Source organism: Podarcis bocagei (genome assembly GCF_964188305.1).
Source record: "Podarcis bocagei genome assembly, chromosome: 14".
Lineage (NCBI taxonomy): Eukaryota > Metazoa > Chordata > Lepidosauria > Squamata > Lacertidae > Podarcis > Podarcis bocagei.
The window spans coordinates 21,358,561-21,381,440 of NC_138139.1; the positions used below are offsets into that span (position 1 = coordinate 21,358,561).

At 44.9% G+C, this 22,880-nt stretch overlaps 1 protein-coding gene across 2 annotated transcripts in view; it reads right to left on the reverse strand.

The window, feature by feature from the left end:
* The window catches only part of AGBL1 (AGBL carboxypeptidase 1), a 413,198-nt gene that overhangs the window by 199,387 nt on the left and 190,931 nt on the right, over positions 1 to 22,880 (reverse strand). For both annotated transcript variants that reach the window (XM_081171065.1, XM_081171064.1), the window contains exons 19-20: positions 16,209 to 16,338; positions 2,593 to 2,724 (exon numbers count right to left, since the gene is read on the reverse strand). In XM_081171065.1, coding sequence (XP_081027191.1) covers positions 2,593 to 2,724; positions 16,209 to 16,338 — 262 coding nt within the window. The remainder of the gene's footprint in view (positions 1 to 2,592; positions 2,725 to 16,208; positions 16,339 to 22,880) is intronic.

Sequence of the window (22,880 nt, forward strand, 5' to 3'; positions counted from 1 at the left end):
GAACTGCTAGGTTGGCAGGAGCAGGGACTGAGCAACGGGAGATCACCCCATCGCGGGGATTCGAACCGCCAACCTTCTGATCGGCAACCCACAGCACCACCCGCATCCCTATAAAGTTAGTAGGCTGAGGGTTAATGCTGTTTACAGTTAGCCAACCAAAAGGGATGTGTGGAGGTGTTGCCTATAAGTCAGGACCCAAGGTAGCCTCAGTCCACTTATGTGTGGAGTCAAGGGCAGAGCTCTGGCATTGTGTAGAAAGGCTGTCTGTGCAGCTCTCAAGAAGGAAAGAGGATACTAGGTAAAGACTGCATGATGCATTTTATGGGCTGGTGGGTCACACCTGTCGGGAAACAGGTTTCATAACACGTGGGTGTCAATGTTTAATGCCTCCACTGTCAGACTGCAGCAGAAGTTTGCTCGTGGCTCATCCATTGCGGATTCAAGGCACACACCTCGAATGCTGGAAGGCAGCCCTTTGATGCTCTCTATATGCTTGCCAGCAATCCCCGGTTTCCTAAAGTTTGGCAGCAACAAAGCTCCAGAAGATATGCTGACGACAAGCTTTTCCCCCACCTTGCCGTCCCTCACCCCGCCAACGCTATCTCGCTCAGGCTAAGGAGCGCCTTGTGAAATATTTCCTCTGGTCAATGTTTCAGGCTCACGGTGTGCTCTATTAAGATCACTTCGGGAAATGCTTTCACTTTCAATTACAGCAGGTGCAGCTAACCCTTAGCACTGCAAAGTGGGAAAGCAACGCACACAGCCAAAGGTATTTACAATAATTTTATTCACCCCACACACAAAAGGTGGCTCCAAAAAAAGAAGAAGAAAGAAGATCATTCCATCTCCCACCACCACCTTGGTTTCCCATATTCAATTCCAACAGATGCTCCATCTGCACTATACATTTTAAAGCAGTATCATGCCACTTTAAATAGTCATGGCTTCCTCCCTGGGAGGCGTAGTTTGCTAAGGGTGCTGGGAGTTGCTAGGAGATGCCCTATTCTTCTCCTAGACCTACACTTGTCAGAGTGGTTTAACTGTCAATCCCTCTTCTCAGAGAACTCTGGTCATTGTGGCTCTGGGAGGGGAATAGGGATCTCCTAACAACTCTCAGCCACCCTTAACACACTACACTTCCCATGATTCTTTGGGGCAAGCCATGACTACTTAAAGTGGCAGGATATTGCTTTAAATGTATAGCACACATGGGGTCAGATAAACAATATTCCATGCTGCTGAGCAGGCTTTGTTCTCTTTTGGAAGTGTTTTTTGCAAAGTGGGTGGAGAGGCTACTTGTCTTCTTAGGTTTTAGGGGTTTGGGGACTTGTAAAAAACCTCAGGGTTCTGAACATGCTGGCACCTCTTATCTGTTTCTCAGTGGCTCTGTGTGGTTTCCTCTCTGTTGAAATTCTTACCACCTGAGTTTGTTATTCTATAACTGTTATGTACTGAGTTGAATAGGATCCAAAAGGCAGCAGTCTGATTGATCCTAGAACAATAGGTTCCAGAATAGAAGAATATGATTGGTCCACAGGAGCCACCCAATCCAGCTACAGGTGGAAATGAATCCGCAACCAGATTGGCCTACAGGTGAATCCCGGAATTAGCCAATCACGTGGGGCCCATTGTGTAAATAATGTATATAAAGCAGACATTCTGGGGGAACTTCCATTCCTCCTCACCACTATGACCTGAATAAAGAGCATGAAATCCACTCTCGACTCAGAGTATATTTCAATAACATAATTAAAAAATCAAAAACAAGAAAGTCCAGGGCTGTTTCCAGACTAGGGATGCTGGAGAATTCAGAAGAAAACAGAAAAAGGAAGTAGAAATTGCTGTAGTTCATGTGTTTGTCTATGGTCAGGAACAGAAATCAGGCAAGCGAATACGATCAATATTTGCTCACCTCTTTGTTGTTTAATTGTGTCTGCAAATGAGATGTAATTAATGACTTTTTTTACATTGCTTTGATGTTTCTTTTACATTGAAATTAGTGTGAGCTGATTACGTTATGTAAACAGTTACAGAAGCCATGTTAAGTAGCAGACAAGGGCACAAATTATATTAATAGTTGGTGGAAATTGAATTGCAGCAGAATGCAAACAGTGCTGATTATGATGAATACAGGTCAGAACAGAAAGCGCTTCTTAAATCCCTACTCAAGACTGTATTTTCCAGAAGGTAGTCAAGCACATATCAGGAAATGTAGGTTTGCCCAATTAAAGTAGGTTAAAGTGTTCTGTCATGCAACCACAAAAGTTCGAACTTTGAAAAAGAAATAGACTTTTTCCAATGGAGGATTGAATCAACTATTGTGGAATGAATGAACGATTAACAGGAAGGTGTATGAATTCCCTGCAAGCAAATCAGGATGGATGCAGGATGAATACTCATTGTCAAATAACCTCCCTGCAAACAAATCAGAATGAATTCTGAATAAGGATCAAATACCATTTCACCTCTGTGTAAGCTTTGCGCAAGCAAATCAGGACAAATGATCAACAAACAGGTCACTCAGAGGAGCAGCAGGGCAGTTTCACCTGGAATTTCTGTGCAAAAGTCTGTATTATAAGAAGAACGTCTTACCCTGTATCCAACATCCTCGGTGACAACAGTCGTATCAACAGTACGTCCCGCCTGCCACAAGGTCTCCTTTATACTGCATCCGTATAGAAATGCATTCTTTTTCTGGGAATGGCCGTGGTAGTCGCAAAACACCTGAGGATAAGAGAAAAAGAAAGCTCCTAAATCTTGCTGTCTTGCAGGAGAGAGCTGAGTAGTTGCTAAGAAACCACTACTGGGCCAAAGAGAAAGCTGTTCAAAAATGAAGCCTGGCCTGGTCACCTGTGCTGAATACAGCATTGCCTCTGGGTGACCATGCATGACAGTAAAGGACATTGTTTCTATTGGGGGAGGCTGATAGGCTAGCAGTGACTAACAAAGGCACAAGAGAGGTTAGCAACAATGGATCCATTCCCACCTGGATGACCGATTCCACAAGTTTTGTTTATTGCTATGCTGAAGTTTCTCTCTCTATTTTTCCCCAGCCATTCTTCGGGTGATTTGTGGAGAATCAAAGCCCCTCCAAAAATGTCTTAGAGAAAAAGAATTTTCTCCAAAATCTGCACACAATTGTTCTAAATACATTAGGATTTAAGGATTGAATGGATGAGGTGTTTGGTGGTTTGGGGCTCTCTCACATTCCCAGTGTGATGGGACCCTTTCTCCCTGTCTCCTCTACAGTGGCGTAGCGTGGGGGGTGCAGGGGGGGCCGACCGCACCGGGCGCAACATCTGGGGGTTAGGGTTAGGGGGTGCAAATCCACGGGTTAGGGGGCGCAAATCCACGGGTTAGGGGGCGCAAATTACTTGCCTTGCCCCGGGTGCTGACAACCCACGCTATGCCACTGCTCCTCTACCAGCACTTAACTAGAATGGCTTCAGAATGGTGGAACGCAATGTGGCGTTTTGTCACTTCCAAGTCACTCCAGGAAGCAGGGGAAGTAAAAAGCGAGCCACACATCCTGAAGTGGTTTGGGAGCAATGCAATGCACATTGTATCATTCTGAACCATTCTAGTAAGTGTGGGATTTGGGAGATCAATGTTGCCCTCAGGACTTCCTTGTGTGTTTGCCATGAGCATCTGGTTAGCAACTGTGAGAACAGGATGTTGGATTGGATGGGAGTGGCCCATTTTAAAACATTGAAACTGAACCCAAACTCCTTAACTTTGTAGAATTAAGGTGAGCAGCAGCCCACACCTGTGTAAATATTTTGGAGAGAAAAATTGATCACCCTAAAAATCAAGAGAATAGTGCACACCAGTTTTTGTGTGGGTGCAATATATTTTGGAAACTGAAAGTAGGATTTTTGGACCATCTGTACCTTGGTTTATTTTCATTCCGCTTTTCCACAGTGGATATTGCTCAAAGCTGCACATAAGAAACATCAACTTATAATCAACATTGCCGGGGGCGGGGCAGGGGACCAAATTTCTTACAAAGCACTTTGAAAACTCAAATAAACAAAGGCAAACACTTAATAAGCAAAGAATAAACTAAATATTATAATGAAATAATCTAGTCTTAATACATACCAAGAACAATGTAAAAGATAAATTAACGAAAATCCAGTCCTGCAAGCACTAATTTTGCTGTTTCAGATACTCTTCAGAGATGTTGGGAATGGGATCATCTCACAAGGCTAGATGGTTTGCAAGGTGCTGTTAGGCACTACTGCTCAATCTCTTCGCATTTACCCTATGTCAGGGGTGGGGTACCTCAGGCCCAAGGGCCAAATGAGACTCCCAAGCCGCTCTATCTGGCCCTCAGGTCAGTCCCCTTCTGCTCAAGCCACACCCCTCACCAGCTCATCTTTGCACCCTTCCTGAAAGTTTCTGCCTAGGTGGAAAGTGGCCTTGGACCCTAATAATGCCTCTTGCTTGTCCAGACAGAGGGCGGAGAGGGGTGTGTGAGTGTGTTCAGAAACTACCTACTGTACAAAGGTAAAATTTAAGTCTGTACAAAGGTAACCTTTACATTTGTTGCTCCACCTACTTTTGTCTCAGGCTCCACCTACCATTGGCATGTGGTCCCTGGAAGGTTCCCTAGGTGGCCCCCAGGGTGAAAGAGCTCCCCTACATCTGCACTATGAGGTCCTGCAGGAGTCTATCTTGTATCTCACACTGTTTAACATCCACAGGCAACAACTGAGAGAGGTCATTCAAAGATTTAGGACAGAGCTGTTCAAAATGTAATTGTGGACGTTGCTGGCCCATAGCTACTCTTGGGACTTCTCTGCACTTCAGATTTGTATTGATTTCATAGCTGCCATTGCTTCCCCCAAAGAATGATGAGGTTGCGAAGAACTTAGCAACATAAGACGTTGTCTTTCAGTATGTTGAGTCAGACTGTTGATTCATCTAGCTCAGCACTGCCAATATTGACTTGCAGTTCTTCAACGTTTCAGGCAGGAGTCCTTCCCAGCCCTACCTAGAGATGACAAGAGACTGAAACCTGGGACCCTCTGCATGTAAATCATGTGCTCTACTACTGAGCTACACCTGTTCCCGGATTCTTTGTTAGAGACCCTACAGCTCCTAGGTTCCTCAAGAAGAAATGACTCTTAAGACAGTTTAATTCTAGAGTGCAGATGCAACCACAGAAGATAAGTTCACAAGATCCTACTCTGCAATAGCAGGACAAATTATCAGCTTCCTTTTTGGTTTCCCAACCTTTCCTGTTATCGTTGAGAGAACTGAAGCCTGCACATTATGAAACAATTAAGCACCACTTGGCTGCCTTTAAATCCACAGCTTATACCACGCAGTTTGCAGGAATGGATAAGCATGCAATTATGTGAGCTGCTCCTGTACACTGTTATTACATTATGTACATCCAGGTGAATTGAGGAACAGTACATGACCTTCCTTTGTGGCAAAATACTTGTGTTTCCCCCCATCTAATATGACTGTCTAATCCATCTGCCTAGCTTCTGCTGTTGCACACAAAGCTGATGGTTGTTTTTATCAAGGCCACATTCAGGTTGCCTTTATATGCAGCTATCGACTGATCAGAGTGAAAAATCAGGATTTATTGACGCAAGAGGCTAATATTGACCAGGGCTTTTGAAGAACAATCAATTTGTCCCATTTGCTGAGATGGGAAGCCAATACCCATTGGCGCTACAAAACTTCTCCGCATCTTCACTACAGTATTGGGAAATCTCTAACTTACAAGCATAGGTTTTTAAGGAGTCAGTTGCTTCTTTAAGGTAATGTCTCCAACAGAGAACGAGAAGGCTGCAGGGAGAAATCAGCAGTGCAATTTATCTCTGACTCCCCAGTGCTGCTTCCTGTTGTGTGAGAGAACTGATAGTGATGGGCAGATGAATTAGAGTAGAGGTGGGGAACTTCAGGCTTGTGGGCCAAATGTGGCTAGTGGGAAAAGTGGGAAAAGGAACAGTCAGTTTTTCAGGGATGGATTTGGCAAAATGCCATTATCAGGGGGCTGCAAATTGGGGGTGTCCACACACACACAAACACAAATACACGCATAAGTGTGTTGGAGAGTATGTGAATGAATGCCCAAAATTTTGCAGAAAAAAAGCTCTTTCCTCACTTTTGGGAAATGAAACAAGTTAATATTTCCAATCTCACTACATCTCCCATTTGTCTGTTCATAAGAATGGAGGTCATCAAGATCGCCATGTGAAAGTCAGTTGTCACTGCATTTCGACAATCAATGTAACGTTGTAAATAGAGTGTCTCTTTGGTCAACCCTAGTTAACCACAACCCAAACCAACAAATCGACTGAGGGAAAGTCATGAAGATCAGAAAAGATGACTATGCAGGTTGGTTTGAACTCCAGGATCTCCTCCTTTCGAAAACAAAACATTGTCAGGCTATCAATGGCTATTAGGCTGGGCAGGGAAACAGGGCTATTCCATCCGCTCTGCTGAGCAACCAGCTGCCTTTGGCCCTCCTTCCAATCTCATATGGCCATTTCATTCTGCATCCCAAACTGCTTGCATCCCAGGTGGGCATTTTAACAACAGTTAGTTTAAGAAACGGGCACCTGATCTTCCTGTTCCCTCTCCTTCTTCCCCATTCCATCTTCTCCTTTCCTTTTCTGCCCTGTCTTTCAGATGTTAATCCTGAGAGAGTAAAGACTGCCTTGACTACTTATCTTGTAAGTTACTCTTGGAGTCTTCTTTGGTGAGAGTTTGAGGGTGGGGATTAAAAAAAACACCAGAAAAGAAAAATGTTCGGAAGCAATATACCTCGGGATACCCAACAGGAGACAACCATTGTCTTCATGCTCTGCTGGAAGGCTTCCCACAAGACTCTGATTGCCCCCTGCTAAGGAACTGAATGCTGACCCAGATTACTTTTTCAGGCAATCCAGGAAGCCGTGCTTCTGTTCTTCTGATGGAACTCCATACCCCAATTAGAAAGCCAAGAACAGGCAACATTTCCGGAGCCTGAGTCTTTGAGTTTCTTTCTCTCTACACCGGTCCTTTGCTACTCTTTGAGTCATGCACATATTTTCTGGCTCAGTCTCCAGTTCATGCATTTTGGAAGTAAGCCTCTGTATTGTGTTCAATTACCTGGTATTGGCCCCATCTGAACAACTGAGTTTGTCATTAAAGAAAGAGGCTGCAGATATATAGATACAGATGATATAGATTTATCATTATCGATATGGATAGATATAATTTGGCTCTAGTATTACTTCCAAGCTCACACAGCTACTCATAGCTTTGTTTAACCATAAGTGGGTCATTGTATGTATTTATTTATTTCCTGTATTTATGTCACCTCCTCTTTGAATATTGAACAGGGATTTCATAGCCTCGGTCCCATTCTGAGATAGAACGCCCAGTTCCGCTGGGTACCAATTACCAGCCAATTTAGTGCACTCCTAACAACTAAAAAGGATCAGACATTATCCACCTAAAATACAACTTTCCACATTAAAGAAGTGCCCAGGAAACCTCAGTGTGCCAGACAGCTGGACCGCTTAAGCTTCCCCAGTTTACTATTTTGCATCCGAGAGATTAGTGCAGGCAGATCTGTAATGATAGGGCCATTATTGGTGTGCTGAGAGACAGGGAGTGCCACTTGCCAGTGCAGGATTATACCAGATCATCAGATGGAAAGTGTCTTGGGAGCTTCAGCAGAATTTAACCTGTTTCAGCTGAAAGCAGCAAGGCTATTGGCAATGGGAGAATGATAGCTATGTTATGGACTGTTGCAGTTTGTTGTTTTGTTTAATGGCCTAGGCCATAGGAAGCTGCCTTAAACCAAGTCGGACCTATTGGTCCATCTAGCTCAGTATTGTCCACACTGACTGGCAATGGCTCTCTGGGATTTCAGACAGGGGATCTTTCCTAACCCTACCTCCAGGAATTAAGCACGGGACCTTCTGGACTTAACCAAGACTCATTCTGATAGAACATTGCCACACAGGTTTGCCTAACATTTTACACATGCGACTTTACATCTACTGCTGCAAGGTCAGAAATAATTGTCATAACTGAAATCACTGAAGCAAAAATACAATGTCTTATAAGACTGCGACTAGGCATCCTTTGTGCCTGCTCAGTCTGCTGTCGTTGGTGCTAACAACTGATGGGCAACTTCAAGGTCCTTGATCTCCTTTCTGAAGGCTCATTATCTTTCAGCTGGATTCAGACCAGGCAGCCATTAAATGAAGGATGCCTTCAAAGATGTCTCTTCTCTGTAAAGTAAGACTCATGGCCACCTTAAGGGATAGCATCTTAATTCTAGTTCAAATGCATGTACATCCACATGCAGCAGGAGCAGACATTGTGGTGGGGCAGTGCTGCTGTGACATCAGATTTATCTGCAGAAGGTCCTAGCTTCAATCCCCAGGATCTCTAGGCAGGTGGGGAGACACTCCCTGCATATGAAACCCTGAAGTAGCTCTGCCAGTCAGTGTTGACAATACTGAACTATAATTATTTATTTATTTATTTATTTATTTATTTATTATTATTAATTTGTACCCCGCCCATCTGGCTGGGTTTCCCCAGCCACTCTGGGCAGCTTCCCAAAATATTAAAAATACATTAAAATGTCACACATTAAAAACTTCCCTAAACAGGGCTGCCTTCAGGTGTCTTCTAAACGTCAGGTAGTTGTTTATCTCTTTGACATCTGATGGGAGGGCTTTCTACAGGGCGGGCACCACTACTGAGAAAGCCCTCTGCCTGGTTCCCTGTAACTTGGCTTCTCGCAGTGAGGGAACCGCCAGAAGGCCCTCGGCACTGGACCTCAGCGTCTGGGCAGAATGATGGGGGTGGAGACGTTCCTTCAGGTATACTGGGCCAAGGCCATTTAGGGCTTTAAAGGTCAACACCAACACTTTGAATTGTGTTCAGAAATGTCCTGGGAGCCAATGTAGGTCTTTCGGGACTTGTGTTATGTGGTCTGGGCAGTCTAGCTGCTGCATTCTGGATTAGTTGTAGTTTCCAGGTCACCTTCAAAGGTAGCCCCACGTAGAGTGTATTGCAGTAGTCCAAGCGGGAGATAGCTAGAGCATGCACCACTCTGGGGAGACAGCCCGCGGGCAGGTAGGGTCTCAGCCTGCGTACCAGATGGAGCTAGGTGGATAAGTGGTCTGGTTGGATATAAAGCAGCTCCCTGCATTGCTGCAACACTGTCCTTGCTGCTTACTGGGGCAGGATGGAGCAGGGCAATGCTGAGGTTGGGCTGCACAGGTACACTGGTGGGAACCTGCACAAGGCTGACTTCGCTACTGCTCTCCCCCTGCATCATCTGGGTAAGCAGCACCAATGCCGCTGTCACCACCTAATTGCACCGGCCATGCAGAGGGGCACTATATGTGAATGTTTGCTTCCCTTCCCTGCAGTCTGCCCACCTTAGTAACTGCCTATCCAGATAAGGAATGGGCTGCTAAATCTGTCGCATTACAACTAGCCACCTTGAAGATGCAAGACACAAAAGCTTTCATTTTAAATCAAATGAAACCAGACTCTTGTATAATAAGCACAAATAGATCAACTATGAGATTAACCATCCTATGGTCAGTTTAATCTCCACTGTGCAGGAGTTGAGGGGGGCGGGAATCATTCAGCCCTGTGTAATGGAGGAAGGCTCAGGCTGTGATCCTTGGTGTGAGAATTGAGGTGTTTGTCATGCACTCCACAGCACTGTTGGGATGGTTGGAAGCAATTGGGTTGGCAGGCTCTGGAGGAGGAGGAGGAGGGGGGATTGTGGGAACCTGGGCTGGAGGAGAGGGATCTCCCCTTCCCCTTCCCACTTTGAAAAAGGGAACAGAGATGCTGAATCGCCCCGCTGACCTTCCTGCAATGCAGAGAGCCTCAGGAGGGCTTTCCTTGGCCATGGGGGGAAGCAGAACAGGAGATGACAGAAACTGAACAGGAACCTGAACATGAGGGGGCAGACTTGTTGCCTAGAAATAAGCACCACCTTCACAGATGGGAGCAGACCCACCCGCCCTGAAGAAGTGCACACTTGCAATCTCAACATTCCTACAAGGCAAGAGAGCCTCACAACTGAGCTCACCATACCTGATTTTAAAGGCTCGGTGAGAGGGTATTGGAAACTTGTTTGGACATCTTTGTTGCTTCCGTCCAGTTCTAATCTTCTTGCCTTGCTCCTGAACTCCCAAATTGTGACTCCCGAGCACTGTGTCTGCTGCTGAGCCTGTACCGTTACTTGCCTGAAGAAAGGTCTCTTTCTTTCTTACAAGTGGGAGCCTCTGTCTGTGTGTGTTGGGCAGGAGCCAGCAGAGTGTTATAAATATTACACAAGACACACACAAACTATCCCCACAAGCCTGTTTGCTCCCTCAGCTTTTAATCACATCTTATTAAGCACAGATTAAATTCATGGTCCCCTAATAATTGCATTTGCCAAAGCTTTGCTCCCCCAAGCCATTTGCTTCTGTTGTCATGCCTGATTATGGCACCTTAAAGACTAACAGATTTATTGTGGCATAAATTCTGTAGTCTAAAACCCACTTGATCAGAAGTCCAGATGTTCTAGACCACAAAAACTTATGCCGTAATAAATCTGCTACTCTTTAAAGCTCCACAAGACTCCCTCTATTTGTTTATTTATGTAACAAACTAAACATGGCTTCCCCTCTGGATGTACACAAGAGTGCCCCTATCTTCACCTGTCAAATGCTGGCACATACGACTTGGTACCTGTATCAGAGCTATGGTGCAAGCAAAGCACCTCTGATTTAATCCAGTAGGAGGCAGTGATAAGCCTTGTGGACTTTTGTCCACAAATTATGAAATGGCCATGGGAACACCAAAAAGTTAAGGTGGGCAACAATAGGAAGGCTACACCATTAAATATCTCAAAATTCTATAGCTCATAAAAATGACACTTGGAGCAACTTGGTATATATAATCTATTAGCAGAAAGTGCCCAGTGCTGCTCGGGTATTCTAAGAAACAAAACAAAAAAAGGATCCATTAAAATGGATAGTGTAATTTGGGTTGTGTGTATTGGTCTACCATCTTGATTCAAAGTGGTGCTCAGCATCTAGACATTGACAAAGACCACTGGCTGCCCCTTGGGAAACCTTGTGCTGAATTTGGCAATGATATCTCAAGGTGTGGATGAACCCACAGAGAACAGACAAATGGACAGACAGACAACCCACTTTCCAAAATGGTGTGGTCTACAAATGTACCAAACTGAGAACTGATTGTGGGGGGCGGCGTCCCTTCAGAATTTGTACTAATAAAGTTAGGTGGTTTAGGAAACTACAAAAGCTTACTCATAATTTTGAACAGATTTACAGGAGTATTTCTTTCACATTTTGGTGATAACTGTTGTGTATTTTATCCAGACTCATTAAGGAAACTGATCCTCTGTTGGTTTGGTAACTTTCTGAGCAGTGGTTCAAAAATTATTAAGGTTTCCATGTTCCATTAAAGCCCAAGGCAGCAACTACTGGTAAATTAATGTGGTATGTGCACATTTCATTTTTAATTAAACAAAAAAAATCCCAGTGTCTGCAGTCAGCCACATAGTGGGCACTATGTGCAATATCTATTCATTTAGCTATGGAATATGATAGTAAAGTGCAGTGGTCAGATGAGGAGTGGCCAACCTTTTGGGGCCTATGAGAAGGTGCTGTGGATCCTGAACAAACATACCATACTTTTCCGTGTATAACACGCCCCCGTGTATAACACGACCCCTATTTTGGGGCACTTTTATTAAAAACCCTGCTGGCTGAAGGCTAGAGTTAAGGCTATATTATTGGCTCAAGCGCCACAAAGCTTAGAAACTGGAAGTCAGTGCTGATGCCTTAACAGATATAACCCTGTGATCAGCAAAGATGTTGCGCAATCTTGGTGTTCCTTGCATCAGTATCTGGCAGGATGGTTCAAACAGTGGGAGATGAGGGCCTCTTCTGATGCAATAGGAGTGAGAGTGGTGGTACTCCTCATGAGCTGGAGTGTGGTACATGAAGCTCTGTTTCCAAGCACTGTCAAGATGGGTGATTGTGCCAGTAATGAAAAATATCAAAGCATGTTTTGAAAAACAATTTGTCCATTTAAACAGACAACACAAAAGGTGAATCTTGGCAGTGATCAGGCAGTCAATATTCTGATTTTTAACAGAAATGAATTGCTTAATGATTCCGATTTCAGTGCATTTGTAGGCCAGTGCCTCTCTGCTCCCCGCCACCCCAAAAGTGCTCACAGGAGCTCACGTCAATTCCAAGTTAGTCAACTGAGCTCACAAGGCAACCACAGAAGTCTTGCAGCATGCCTGCTGGCAAAAATCTCAATGTGATAGCAAATGGACATTTTGTTCTTGTTCATCATGCGGCAGTTCCCAAACCAGAATCAGAAAGCTGAACTGTCAAGTCATTTGGTTTTGCTTTGGGGCTTACAGTCCTGACTTTGGGACTTCAAAGCAACCAATCACTTGGCATCAGTCTGGCATCAAGCAACTGGAAGGCAGGCAGGCCCTCCCATTGGTCAAATTTGAATTGCTTGGTTAGGGCTCAGTAAGGTGCTGAACCACAGAGTCAAAACGGTTCCCCATCCTGGTCTTAACCCATCCTGCCAGCTACTGATGTAAGCAGTAAACAGGCTTGTGCCAATTCTCAGGAAGATTCATCGGCAAGTACAGTAAGACACGAGACCATGGCTCCGTGGCACAGCAACTGCCTTGAAAGCAGAAGGTTGCGGGTTCAATCCCTGACATCTCCAGGTATGGCTGGGAGAGACTCTCTGTCTAAAACCCTGGATAGCAGCTGCCAGGCAGTGTGGACAATACCGAGCTACATGAACCGACATCCTGACTCAGTATAAGGCAAGGTGGGGCATTTTTGGTTCAAAGCACTCCATCCTCCCTCTCTGAACTTGGGCCTGAAAGACCAATAAAAGGTTTGGCCAGGCAGAGAGGGTTGTAAGCAAGAACAATTTGTGATATTGCACAACAGAATTACGGATCACAGGGCACACATGATAGTTAGCTTCCTGGCTTTGGAGAGCTTGAGACAACATGAGATAACCTTAACTTGAGCCTTCAATTGGCAGGTTTGTGTGTGTGTTTTCACTATTGGATATTTTTCTCTTCTGGGTACAGTGTCCTGGGAATCCTACCATGGCAGAACTTAACAGAAAAGTCTGCCAAGCCTGCAGTTCCTTTCCTTCCCAGGAAAAAGTGATCAACAGTTCAGCTGCTTGCCCTATCGAAAAGCTGTTAGTTTCCCTCTTTCTTTTCCTTTGCTCCTTTAAGCTGCTGTTCCCGCTTTGAAGAAATGGGAGATGGGGGGGGGAATGCTGCCCACATGTCACCAGGACAAATGAGACCAAAGTACTTCACTGAAATCGTTTGGCTATTGGTGAACTTGGTTCTGTAAGTTCCCTTGGAAAATAAGAGGTTTGCTTCCAAAGCAAGGAGGAAAGGTGTGTGTGAGAGAGCATGTATAAACTAAAATCAATGAACCCTTCAAAGGCAGGGAAAATTCAGTTCTCCAACAGCCTGTCATGTTCTAAAGGCCAAGAAAGAGTGAGACAAAGGAATCAATAGCCAAGTCTAAAGCTAAGGTTTGCTGAGAGCTTGCAATGGCCTTTGCGCAAAGAGACGCAGCTCCAGGCCCTTCTGGACTCCGGGGAGTGAAGGCAGATGGAAACCCAAAGGTAGATGTAAGGTGTATGGGTTGCTCGTGCGTAAGTTGCCGCCTCTCCAGGCTTTGTTGCCTTGCTAAACCTTTCAGTCTGGGCAGCCCTTCACTTCGTGGCTGCCTCAGTCGCTAGCAGAATCCGTCAGTGGGCGTTTCTTAAATCTTTTCCAACATAAAAGTTGTTTGACACCCAGTCTCCTCCTACTCTCTCTGTGCGGAAGTCTTCTGCGCAGGGTGGGCGTGGGTAGCGGAGGACCCGTGCTCTCCCCGCTGGTGTCCAGTGAAGAGTCCTGGAGCCCTCTCGCCGATTCCCCCATCAGCCCCTCTATATCCCTGGTGTTGCGCTGATTTGCTTCCCCATCTGCGGAGCTGCCTCTCTCCCTGCTGGGCCCTTCTCCAGCATCATTTGAGAGCCTTCCCTCCACCTCTAGCTCCGGTGTCAGTTCCCTGACAGTAGAGATGGAAGGATCTGTCAGTTTCAGATCTATCTTTTGCTCATTTTCCCAATCTGAAATTCCGTTCTCCACATTTCAGCCACAATTTGCAATTTTTTGTTTTTCAACCCTCATGAAAATTCACCAGAAATTTTAGTGCAAATTTCTCCTAATAAACACATTCTGGGTATGCACTTTCAACTAATGGAAACATTTTTGCAGGCAGCTTCTTCAAATATAATGTATGTTATTTTTACAAATACATTGTTTTTTTATGCACACTTGACCCTACATATATGCATCTTTCATAAACATTGTTTGTGAATTCAAAAGGATGGCTGTGCTTGAGTTCTCATATTGTTTCAGAAAGTGCAAATTTCATAGATTCACATTTAAATGTGTCAGGGGCTGGACTGAGGAGGAATGGTGGGGGCCACCACCCCTTCTCCTGAACCTTCCCAAGAACAGGAGGACAGTATAGATTTAGATCAGTGGTCTGCAGAAGGGCACGGTTCAGAGGCTGCAGAGAGCAGAGCTGGGAAATATTGGAAGAGGAACAGCAGGAAGAAGCAGCAGCACCAGGGGAGAGACAGCTGACAGACTCAGTGTCTTTAGAAAGCATTCATATCCCCCCTTCTCCCAGGACCAGACAGGCATGGAGGGTAGTACAGCAGAGAGCTCAGCGGCAGAAGGCTCAGATTAGCCGACACAGGACTGATGTAGAGTAGGGGAGATGAAGGAGGGGAACTGCAGTTAGAGCAATGCCATTTCTAGAGAGAGACCGCATTATTTTGTCCCTCGCTGTGATTATTGAATAAACTAATTGGTAAGAACTCTTCTCTTTTTATCTGCTTCTTTGCTGCCACCAGAGGAGGGTTCTGATTCCCCGAAACCTGACAAAATGTGAACATAAGCAATCTTCCCTGGCATCTCTACCCATGGGTATTTACAGTGGTGCCCCGCAAGACGAATGGCTTGTAAGACGAAAAACTCGCTAGACGAAAGAGTTTTGCGGTTTTTGAGCTGCTTCGCAAGACAAATTTCCCTATGGGCTTGCTTCGCAAGACGAAAACGTCTTTCGTTTTTTGCAAGTTTGTTTCCTTTTTCTTAACACTGTTAATACAGTTGCGACTTGACTTCGAGGAGCAACTCATAGAAGGTGGTAGCCTTTTTTGAGGTTTTTGGCGATTTTTGAAGCTTTTCCAAAACTTTTCCGACACCGTGCTTCGCAAGACGAAAAATTCGCTAGATCAAAAAACTCGCGGAACGAATTAATTTCATCTTGCGAGGCACCACTGTACATTTGTGGGGCACTTCCTATCTTTCAATCCCATATTTGCATAGGTGGGCTTAGTCAAGGGCACTTTGGCTTAGCTTTCACAGAGGCTATACCATGGATGGAAAGTCTGTTATTTAGTGGAAGAGCACGTGCATTGCATGCAGAGGGACCCAGGTTCAGTTCCCTACATTTCCTTGTTGGTTTATCCATGTATCTGTTTATCTAGTCATATTCATTTATGCATTTTAATCTGCTCTTACATAAGGCTGACTACAATATATAAGCATAAAATCAACAAAAGATCCATAAAACATCATTAAAACCACAAATAAAACCAATATCAATCAATACTGATTAGTTAAAAGAGGGGGAAATCTGATTTTTCTTTTAAAAAAGCATTCATGAAAGTTCATTGGCATTATACTGTGAATTTCTGCTAACGAAACAATTTTTGCAAAACAATCTCCCCTAATAAAATGCTTGTGTGTGTGTGTGTGTGTGTGTGTGTGTAAACTCATTGCTTAACTCACTTGAGCTCGGTATATGCATTTTTTATACACATTTATAGGCTGGAGAACTGTACTGTGAAATTCGAAGAAGTGCAAATTTCAAAGGAGGACTGTCTTTTGGTACATGTATTGTTTTGGAAAGTTCACAGTGGGTTGGTTTGCCTTTAAATGTGCGCTAAATCCAATGTATCTTTCCACTCGGACCCCATGTTGTGGTGGAGGGCCACAGGTCCCCCACCTCTGCAGCAGAGGTAGATAATAGTCTAAGGATAGTTGGGCAAAGAAAATACGAACGACAAAGACTCACCACTGGAGTTCGGCCTTGAGTACTGAGATAGTAAAGGAGGCCCTTTGTGTGGTAAATGGTGGGCTGGCATGCTGGACTGGGATTCAGCCATCGCCTATTCAAGTCATCCGCGCTTAAGGAGCATCGTTGGCTAGAATCAAAGAAGAAGGAGAAATCTAAGAATGAAAAAAGAAAAAGATTGAAAACCGCAACTCGGTAATCCTCACAAAAGGTGTTGAGAGCCAGGGCAGGCTTGGCTACTCACACTGTTCTTTATTCCTGCACACTTTCAATTTTGATGGAATTGAATGAAGTCAAATCTCCAGAGTTGTTTATTTTAGAAGCTTCATTTCTGTGCTGTATTCATTATCACTTTCTTTGCCTGCTGAGGCATGTACTGTTGGACTTAACAATATTAGGGGCAGTCTTATTTTTACAGCGAGAGCAATATATGTAATTCAAAAAAAGACTCTTTCTTGTAAAATACTTTGCAAACATCCGTACCTAAGAGATGCTACACAGGAGTGTTGCTTTAAATAGCTCCCTGTTGGCTGTATAATGCGAGCGGGGCTCTATGGTGACGCATTTCTCCCCAGGTACAACTTGACCAGGGCTGGAAATTGGCCTCAGATATCCTGAAATATATACTAAACTTGCAGATATCCAATGAAGCTGAATACTGGAAGCTTCAAGACAGATAAAAGAAAGTACTTCTTGACATAGTAAAACTATGAAACTAGCACCCACGGGAAGCAGTGGTGGTCACCAACTTTACAAGAGGATTGGACCAATTCATGAAGGATAAGCCCAAGCATAATCTTCAGCCTGGGGGCTACGTTCCCTGGTAGGGAGGTCCAGAGGTCATGTACCAGTGGCAGAGAAGGTGCGATGGAAAAGTGGGGAGAGCACTGGAGGTGGTTCTTACCTTTGATCAGTAGCTTGTACATTCCAGTCGTGCAAAACCCAGGTTTTCAGAGAGACACACACCACACATCTCTCCATACTCCTTGCATACAAGCAATTGGCTTTATCATAGTTCAATGACACATTCCAACCAAGCAAAAGCACTCAAGGGAGGGTGTGGCCTGTGAGAGGGGGTGTGGCCTGTGAGAGGGAGTGTGGCCTGGGGAGCATTATGGCCTGAGTTCCAAAGGCCAACTAGGAAGGCTAGAGGGTAGCTTTTCGTCCTTGGCCTGCAGCTCCCAGCCCTGCTTTAACTGCAGCATCCAGAGTGTTTGAACTGGGAGTCATTTGCATAGCAGCTTATGTAAACCACTGCTGGATTATATAGCCTTTCTGTTGTGTACAGCCAGAAGGGGCTGTCCAGTTACTATATCCAAATCATTATCTAGTTTTGTAAAATATTAATGGTCTGTACTGAGCACAAAGTTACAGGCTTTTATAGATTGCCAGAAGTATTGAGGGTTTTATTTCTCATTCTGCATAAAGCAATTTATTACATACTTTGCCGTTTGCTTTGTTTTTATAATAATGCCTTAATTTAACACCTTTTTTTTAAAGGAAAGGCAAATGTGCTTGAGGCTTTCTTCATTATTATTTTTTTACAGCATCACAAGCTCCACTAGAGCATTATTCCTTTCTCTCGACTCTCCTTCTTGACCCTGCAATTTTAGTCATCTGCCCCCTTACAATGCATGCTGTAGATAGTAAAGCACTTGCAGTTTCTCATCCTCAGTGAACTGGAATCTGCTATTTATGAAAAATGGTACATTCTGTACAGCTGGTGTCCATCTCATTCACACTGGCTGGGGCTGGTGGGAGGTGTGGTTCAAAACATCTGGAGGATTCGAGGAGATGCTCGAGGGAAGCGGAAGCTAACATCATGCCCTGCAGATGTGGCTGGATTCCAGCTCCAACCAGCCACAGCCAACATAGACAATCATCAGGATTCAGGAACCCATGAACTGGCCTGATAACTGAGTCAGACCATTGGTCCATCTAGATCAGGATCATCTACAGTGATTGGCAGCAGCTTTCCAGGGTTCCAGACAGGGATTATTCCTAGCCCTACTTGCATACCCGCCAAGTGTCCCAGAAAAATGGGACATCCCATATTTACATGTGAGATCGGGGTGGCCATTTTAGGTGTCCTACTCTTGCACAGGAAAAAGTGCTTTTCATAGAATAGAATCATAGAATTTTAGAGTTTGAAGGGACTCTCAGGGTCTTCTAGTCCAACCCCCTGCAATGCAAGAATCTCAACTAAAGCATCCATGTTTTGGGGGGTGAGAGGGCGGAACAGGACTCATGACTCGCCTGGGAGCACATCCTGGAAGATGCACATCCATGACTAAACTGCTTCTGGAACAACAGAACACCATGACAGAAGCCAGAGTGCATGGAAATGCTGTTTACCTTCCCACCACAGTGGTACCTATTTATCTACTTGCACAGGTATGCTTTCGAACTGCTAGGTTGGCAGAAGCTGGGACAGAGCAAAGGGAGCTCACCCCGTCATGCAAACTCAAACTGCCGACCTTCTCATTGGCAAGTCCAAGAGGCTCAGTGTACCTTACCATCTCATGTCCAAGGGGGCAGTGGCTTCATGGGCACCAGGTGACAACCTTTACGAGCTCATTGGGCTCATGGGAACCACACTGGTGATCTGGGTTAGAGTGTTGAACCTGGGCTCAAATCCCCAGTCAACCAAGAACCTCACTAGGTGCCTGGGCCAGTCACTGTCTCTTAGCCTACCCTAACTCCCAGGGTTGTTGTGGGGATTAAATTAGGAGGGGGAGAACTATAGATGCTCCCTTGAGCTCAGGTGGGAGATAAATGCCACAAACAAATAAATGAACCACTGCCTTGTGGTGATGGTGGGGGTTAAGTTCTCCTTGGGAATGTGATGTGCTTCTTTTAAGGTGGGGAGGAAGAGCGATGGCTTCTAGCTCCTTTGTGCTTCGACTGAGAACACGGCCCAGAGATTCCATAATGTGCCGACACAAAGCTCTCCTTCCCCTTGTTCCTTGGCAGGAGCCATTTAGCCGCACATTGCATTGATGCTGCCCCATGCTGCTCCAAAGGCATCCTGGTGTGTACTTGCATCTCTTTCCCTTCTATAGATATTCTTGCCCACTGCCGACACTGCTTTCCTCACTCTTATTAGGATGCGCAGTGAATTGCAAAGCGGCTCTCCAGCTATCAAACACAATATGTCCCTTTAGATTTTTATAGCTGGCTGTGCCCCAGGTGCTATTATTATCAGTCCTAACATCACTCACTCCATATGATGGGCCCTGTCTTTCTAGTTATCTGTAATGGGCAGAAGATTTTGGAATCAGTTTTATCTCCCTGCTGCAGCGGCATTTTCTCCCTAAGAAGTGACTCGTGACTCCCTCCTGCTCTCTTTGTCTCTCTCATTCTCTAGTGTTTCATTCTCTTCCCTTTTGTATTATGCCTACTGTGGTTTTTGGTCTCCTTATCGGTGTCTGCATCTGAATTTGTCTTTGTTTCCCTCCCTCCCTCCCTCCCTCCCTCTATTTGTCTTTCCCTTTCTCACTTAGTGTTTCTTTTGCTGAATCCTTCTCTTTTCTTTCTTTTTTATTTTTTAAAAACACAAGTCTTTTCCTTTACCTGTAGCCAGTTCAAATGTCAATCCTATATACCAGTCCTCACCAACCTGGTGCCCTCTAGATGAGCCACATTCACACCTTACATTTAAAGCACTGTGATATCACTTTAAACACAGCCACGGCTTCCCCCAGAGAATCCTGGGAAGTGTAGTTTGTTAAAGGTGCTGAGAGTACCGGTAGTTAGGAGACCTCAACTCCCCTCACAAAGCGACAGTTCCCAGAGCATTTAATAATCTATCCCTCTGCATGGGAAATTCTGGGACTTCAGCACGGGAGTAGGGGGTCTCCTAAGAACCTTTCGCATCCTTGTTGTTGTTTAGTCATTTAGTCGTGTCCGACTCTTCGTGACCCCATGGACCAGAGCACGCCAGGCACTCCTGTCTTCCACTGCCTCCCACAATTTAGTCAAACTCATGCTGGTAGCTTCGAGAACACTATCCAACCTTCTCGTCCTCTGTCGTCCCCTTCTCCTTGTGCCCTCCATCTTTCCCAACATCAGGGTCTTTTCCAGGGAGTCTTCTCTTCTCATGAGGTGGCCAAAGTATTGGAGTCTCAGCGTCACAATCTGTCCTTCCAGTGAGCACTCAGGGCTGATTTCCTTCAGAATGGATAGGTTTGATCTTCTTGCAGTCCATGGGACTCTCAAGAGTCTCCTGCAGCACCATAATTCAAAAGCATCAATTCTTTGGCAATCAGCCTTCTTTATGGTCCAGCTCTCACTTCCATACATCACTACTGGGAAAACCATAGCTTTAACTATACGAACCTTTGTTGGCAAGCTGATGTCTCTGCTTTTTAAGATGCTGTCTAGGTTTGTCATTGCTTTTCTCCCAAGAAGCAGGCGTCTTTTAATTTCGTGGCTGCTGTCACCATCTGCAGTGAACAAACTACAACTCCTAGAATTCTTTTGAGGAAGCCATGACTGTTGAAAGTGGTACCATAGGCCACATTCACACCATACATTTAAAGCACTGGACAGCTTCTGATATTCATATGCTCTCAGGACAGTTCAAATCAGGGGTAGCCATAATTGCACTCTCCAGATGTCTGATGGGAGTTGTAGTCCAACAAGATCTGGAGTGTACTGCATCAGCAACCCCTAGCAAAGACCATTGTTCAGTGGCAGAGGGTGGGAGTGGGTGGCGCTGTAGCCTAAACCACTGAGCCTCTTGGGCTTGCCAATTGGAAGGTTGGTTTGAATCCCTGCGATGGGGTGAGTTCCCATTGCTCTGTCCCAGCTCCTGCCAACTTTGCAGTTCCAAAGCACGCTAGTGCAAGTAGATAAATAAGTACCGCTGTGGCGGGAAGGTAAACGGCGTTTCCATGCGCTCTGGTTTCCCTCACGTGTTCCGTTGTGCCAGAAGCGGTTTAGTCATGCTGGCCACATGACCCAGAAAGCTGTCTGTGGACAAACACCGGCTCCCTTGGCCTGAACCAAGATGATTTCTATTAATTGTTCTACCCATTTTGAAAACACTTAAATAGTTTAAACAATGAGATCACATGTAGAGTTCAGGGGGAGGCTTGTCTGAACAGGTGTCTCTTCAGGAGTTGATGTGATATCACAACAGGGATGGGCCCTCTCATATTTCAGTAGGGAGACCCCTGACCATTAGATCCAGTTGTGACCGACTCTGGGGTTGCGGCGCTCATCTTGCTTTACTGGCCGAGGGAGCCGGCGTTTGTCCACAGACAGCTTCCAGGTCATATGGCCAGCATGACTAAGCCGCTTCTGGCGAACCAGAGCAGAGCACGGAAATGCCGTTTACCTTCCCGCCAGAACGGTACCTATTTATCTACTTGCACTTTGATGTGCTTTCGAACTGCTAGGTTGGCAGGAGCAGGGACTGAGCAACGGGAGCTCACCCCATCATGGGGATTCGAACCGCCGACCTTCTGATCGGCAAGTCCTAGGCTCTGTGGTTTAACCCACAGCAAGGGCATTCCACAACTCAAAAGAAAAATCTTATGTTGCCACAAGCCAACAACCATCAGGCCATGACAAAATTAACCAGGTCCCATCAGCTGATCACAGTGCCCTTCACAGGAAGTGAAGTAGAACACTTATTTTCAGGTAACCTGGTGTGGAGATTTAGGGTTTTGTATGTATGTAGCAGGCAGTGCAGATCCCTCAGCACTAGTGTGATATGTGTCTGATGAAAATATGAACAGAGTGCACCCCCCACACCTTTAAAAGGGCTATATTTAACTTGCTAAGGGGCCTATAATCAGGGTATAAACTTGGAAGTTAATGTGGTGAGCTCCCTCCATATTTGAAGGAGAATGGGAAGTTTATTGGGTTACCCCCATGACAGTAATTGTCACAGGGAAGCTGATCAATTGTGCCATTCCCTTTGAACAGATCTTTGTGCCTTCCACACATAAAAATCCAGGGAGGATACATAAATGTGAATTATTTTATGCTTAACATGATTTAATGCAGAAATATTTTTTCAATCTGCGAACAGCAGAGAATACTGTGATTAGGCAGTTGGGCGTGTTCTGGGAGGCTAAGGAGCAGGCTGGGAAATGAATCAACATTTTTTAAAGCATGGAGAAAAAGAGAAGAGGTACAGATGGGAGCGATCCCTTTTGTCATTCTCTCCCTGAAAATGTGGTTACATGAGACAAGATGTAAGATATAGCAACTCCTGAGCTTGTTTTGTAGATTAAACAGATTAAATTGGTGAAGGATTACTGGTGAGAGCACGTTTAACTGCTGATATTGAAAGTTACTATCTATTTTAGCTCTTGTTTGAAAAAGGTGTGTGTGTGTGTGATATTTAAAAAACATATCCAAAGTAGTATATGTACAAAAATACCGTTTAAAATACATAAAATATTGGTAGAAAACAACTGCAGCAAAATTAATAAATCAACTCCAGCTGTGTATGGGAAAGGTATCTTGAACTGCCTCTAAAAAGACAGTGAAGGGCATGCAGACCTCACAAAGGAGAATCTTCCAAAGCACTAGGGCCACAGCAGAAAAGACCCTGCTTCTCATGAAAGTTTATCTAGGATTCATATGAGATGGAATTTGAATCAGGACCTCACTAGCAGATCTTAACTGCAGGTAGGGATGGGCAGATCAGTCTTCCAG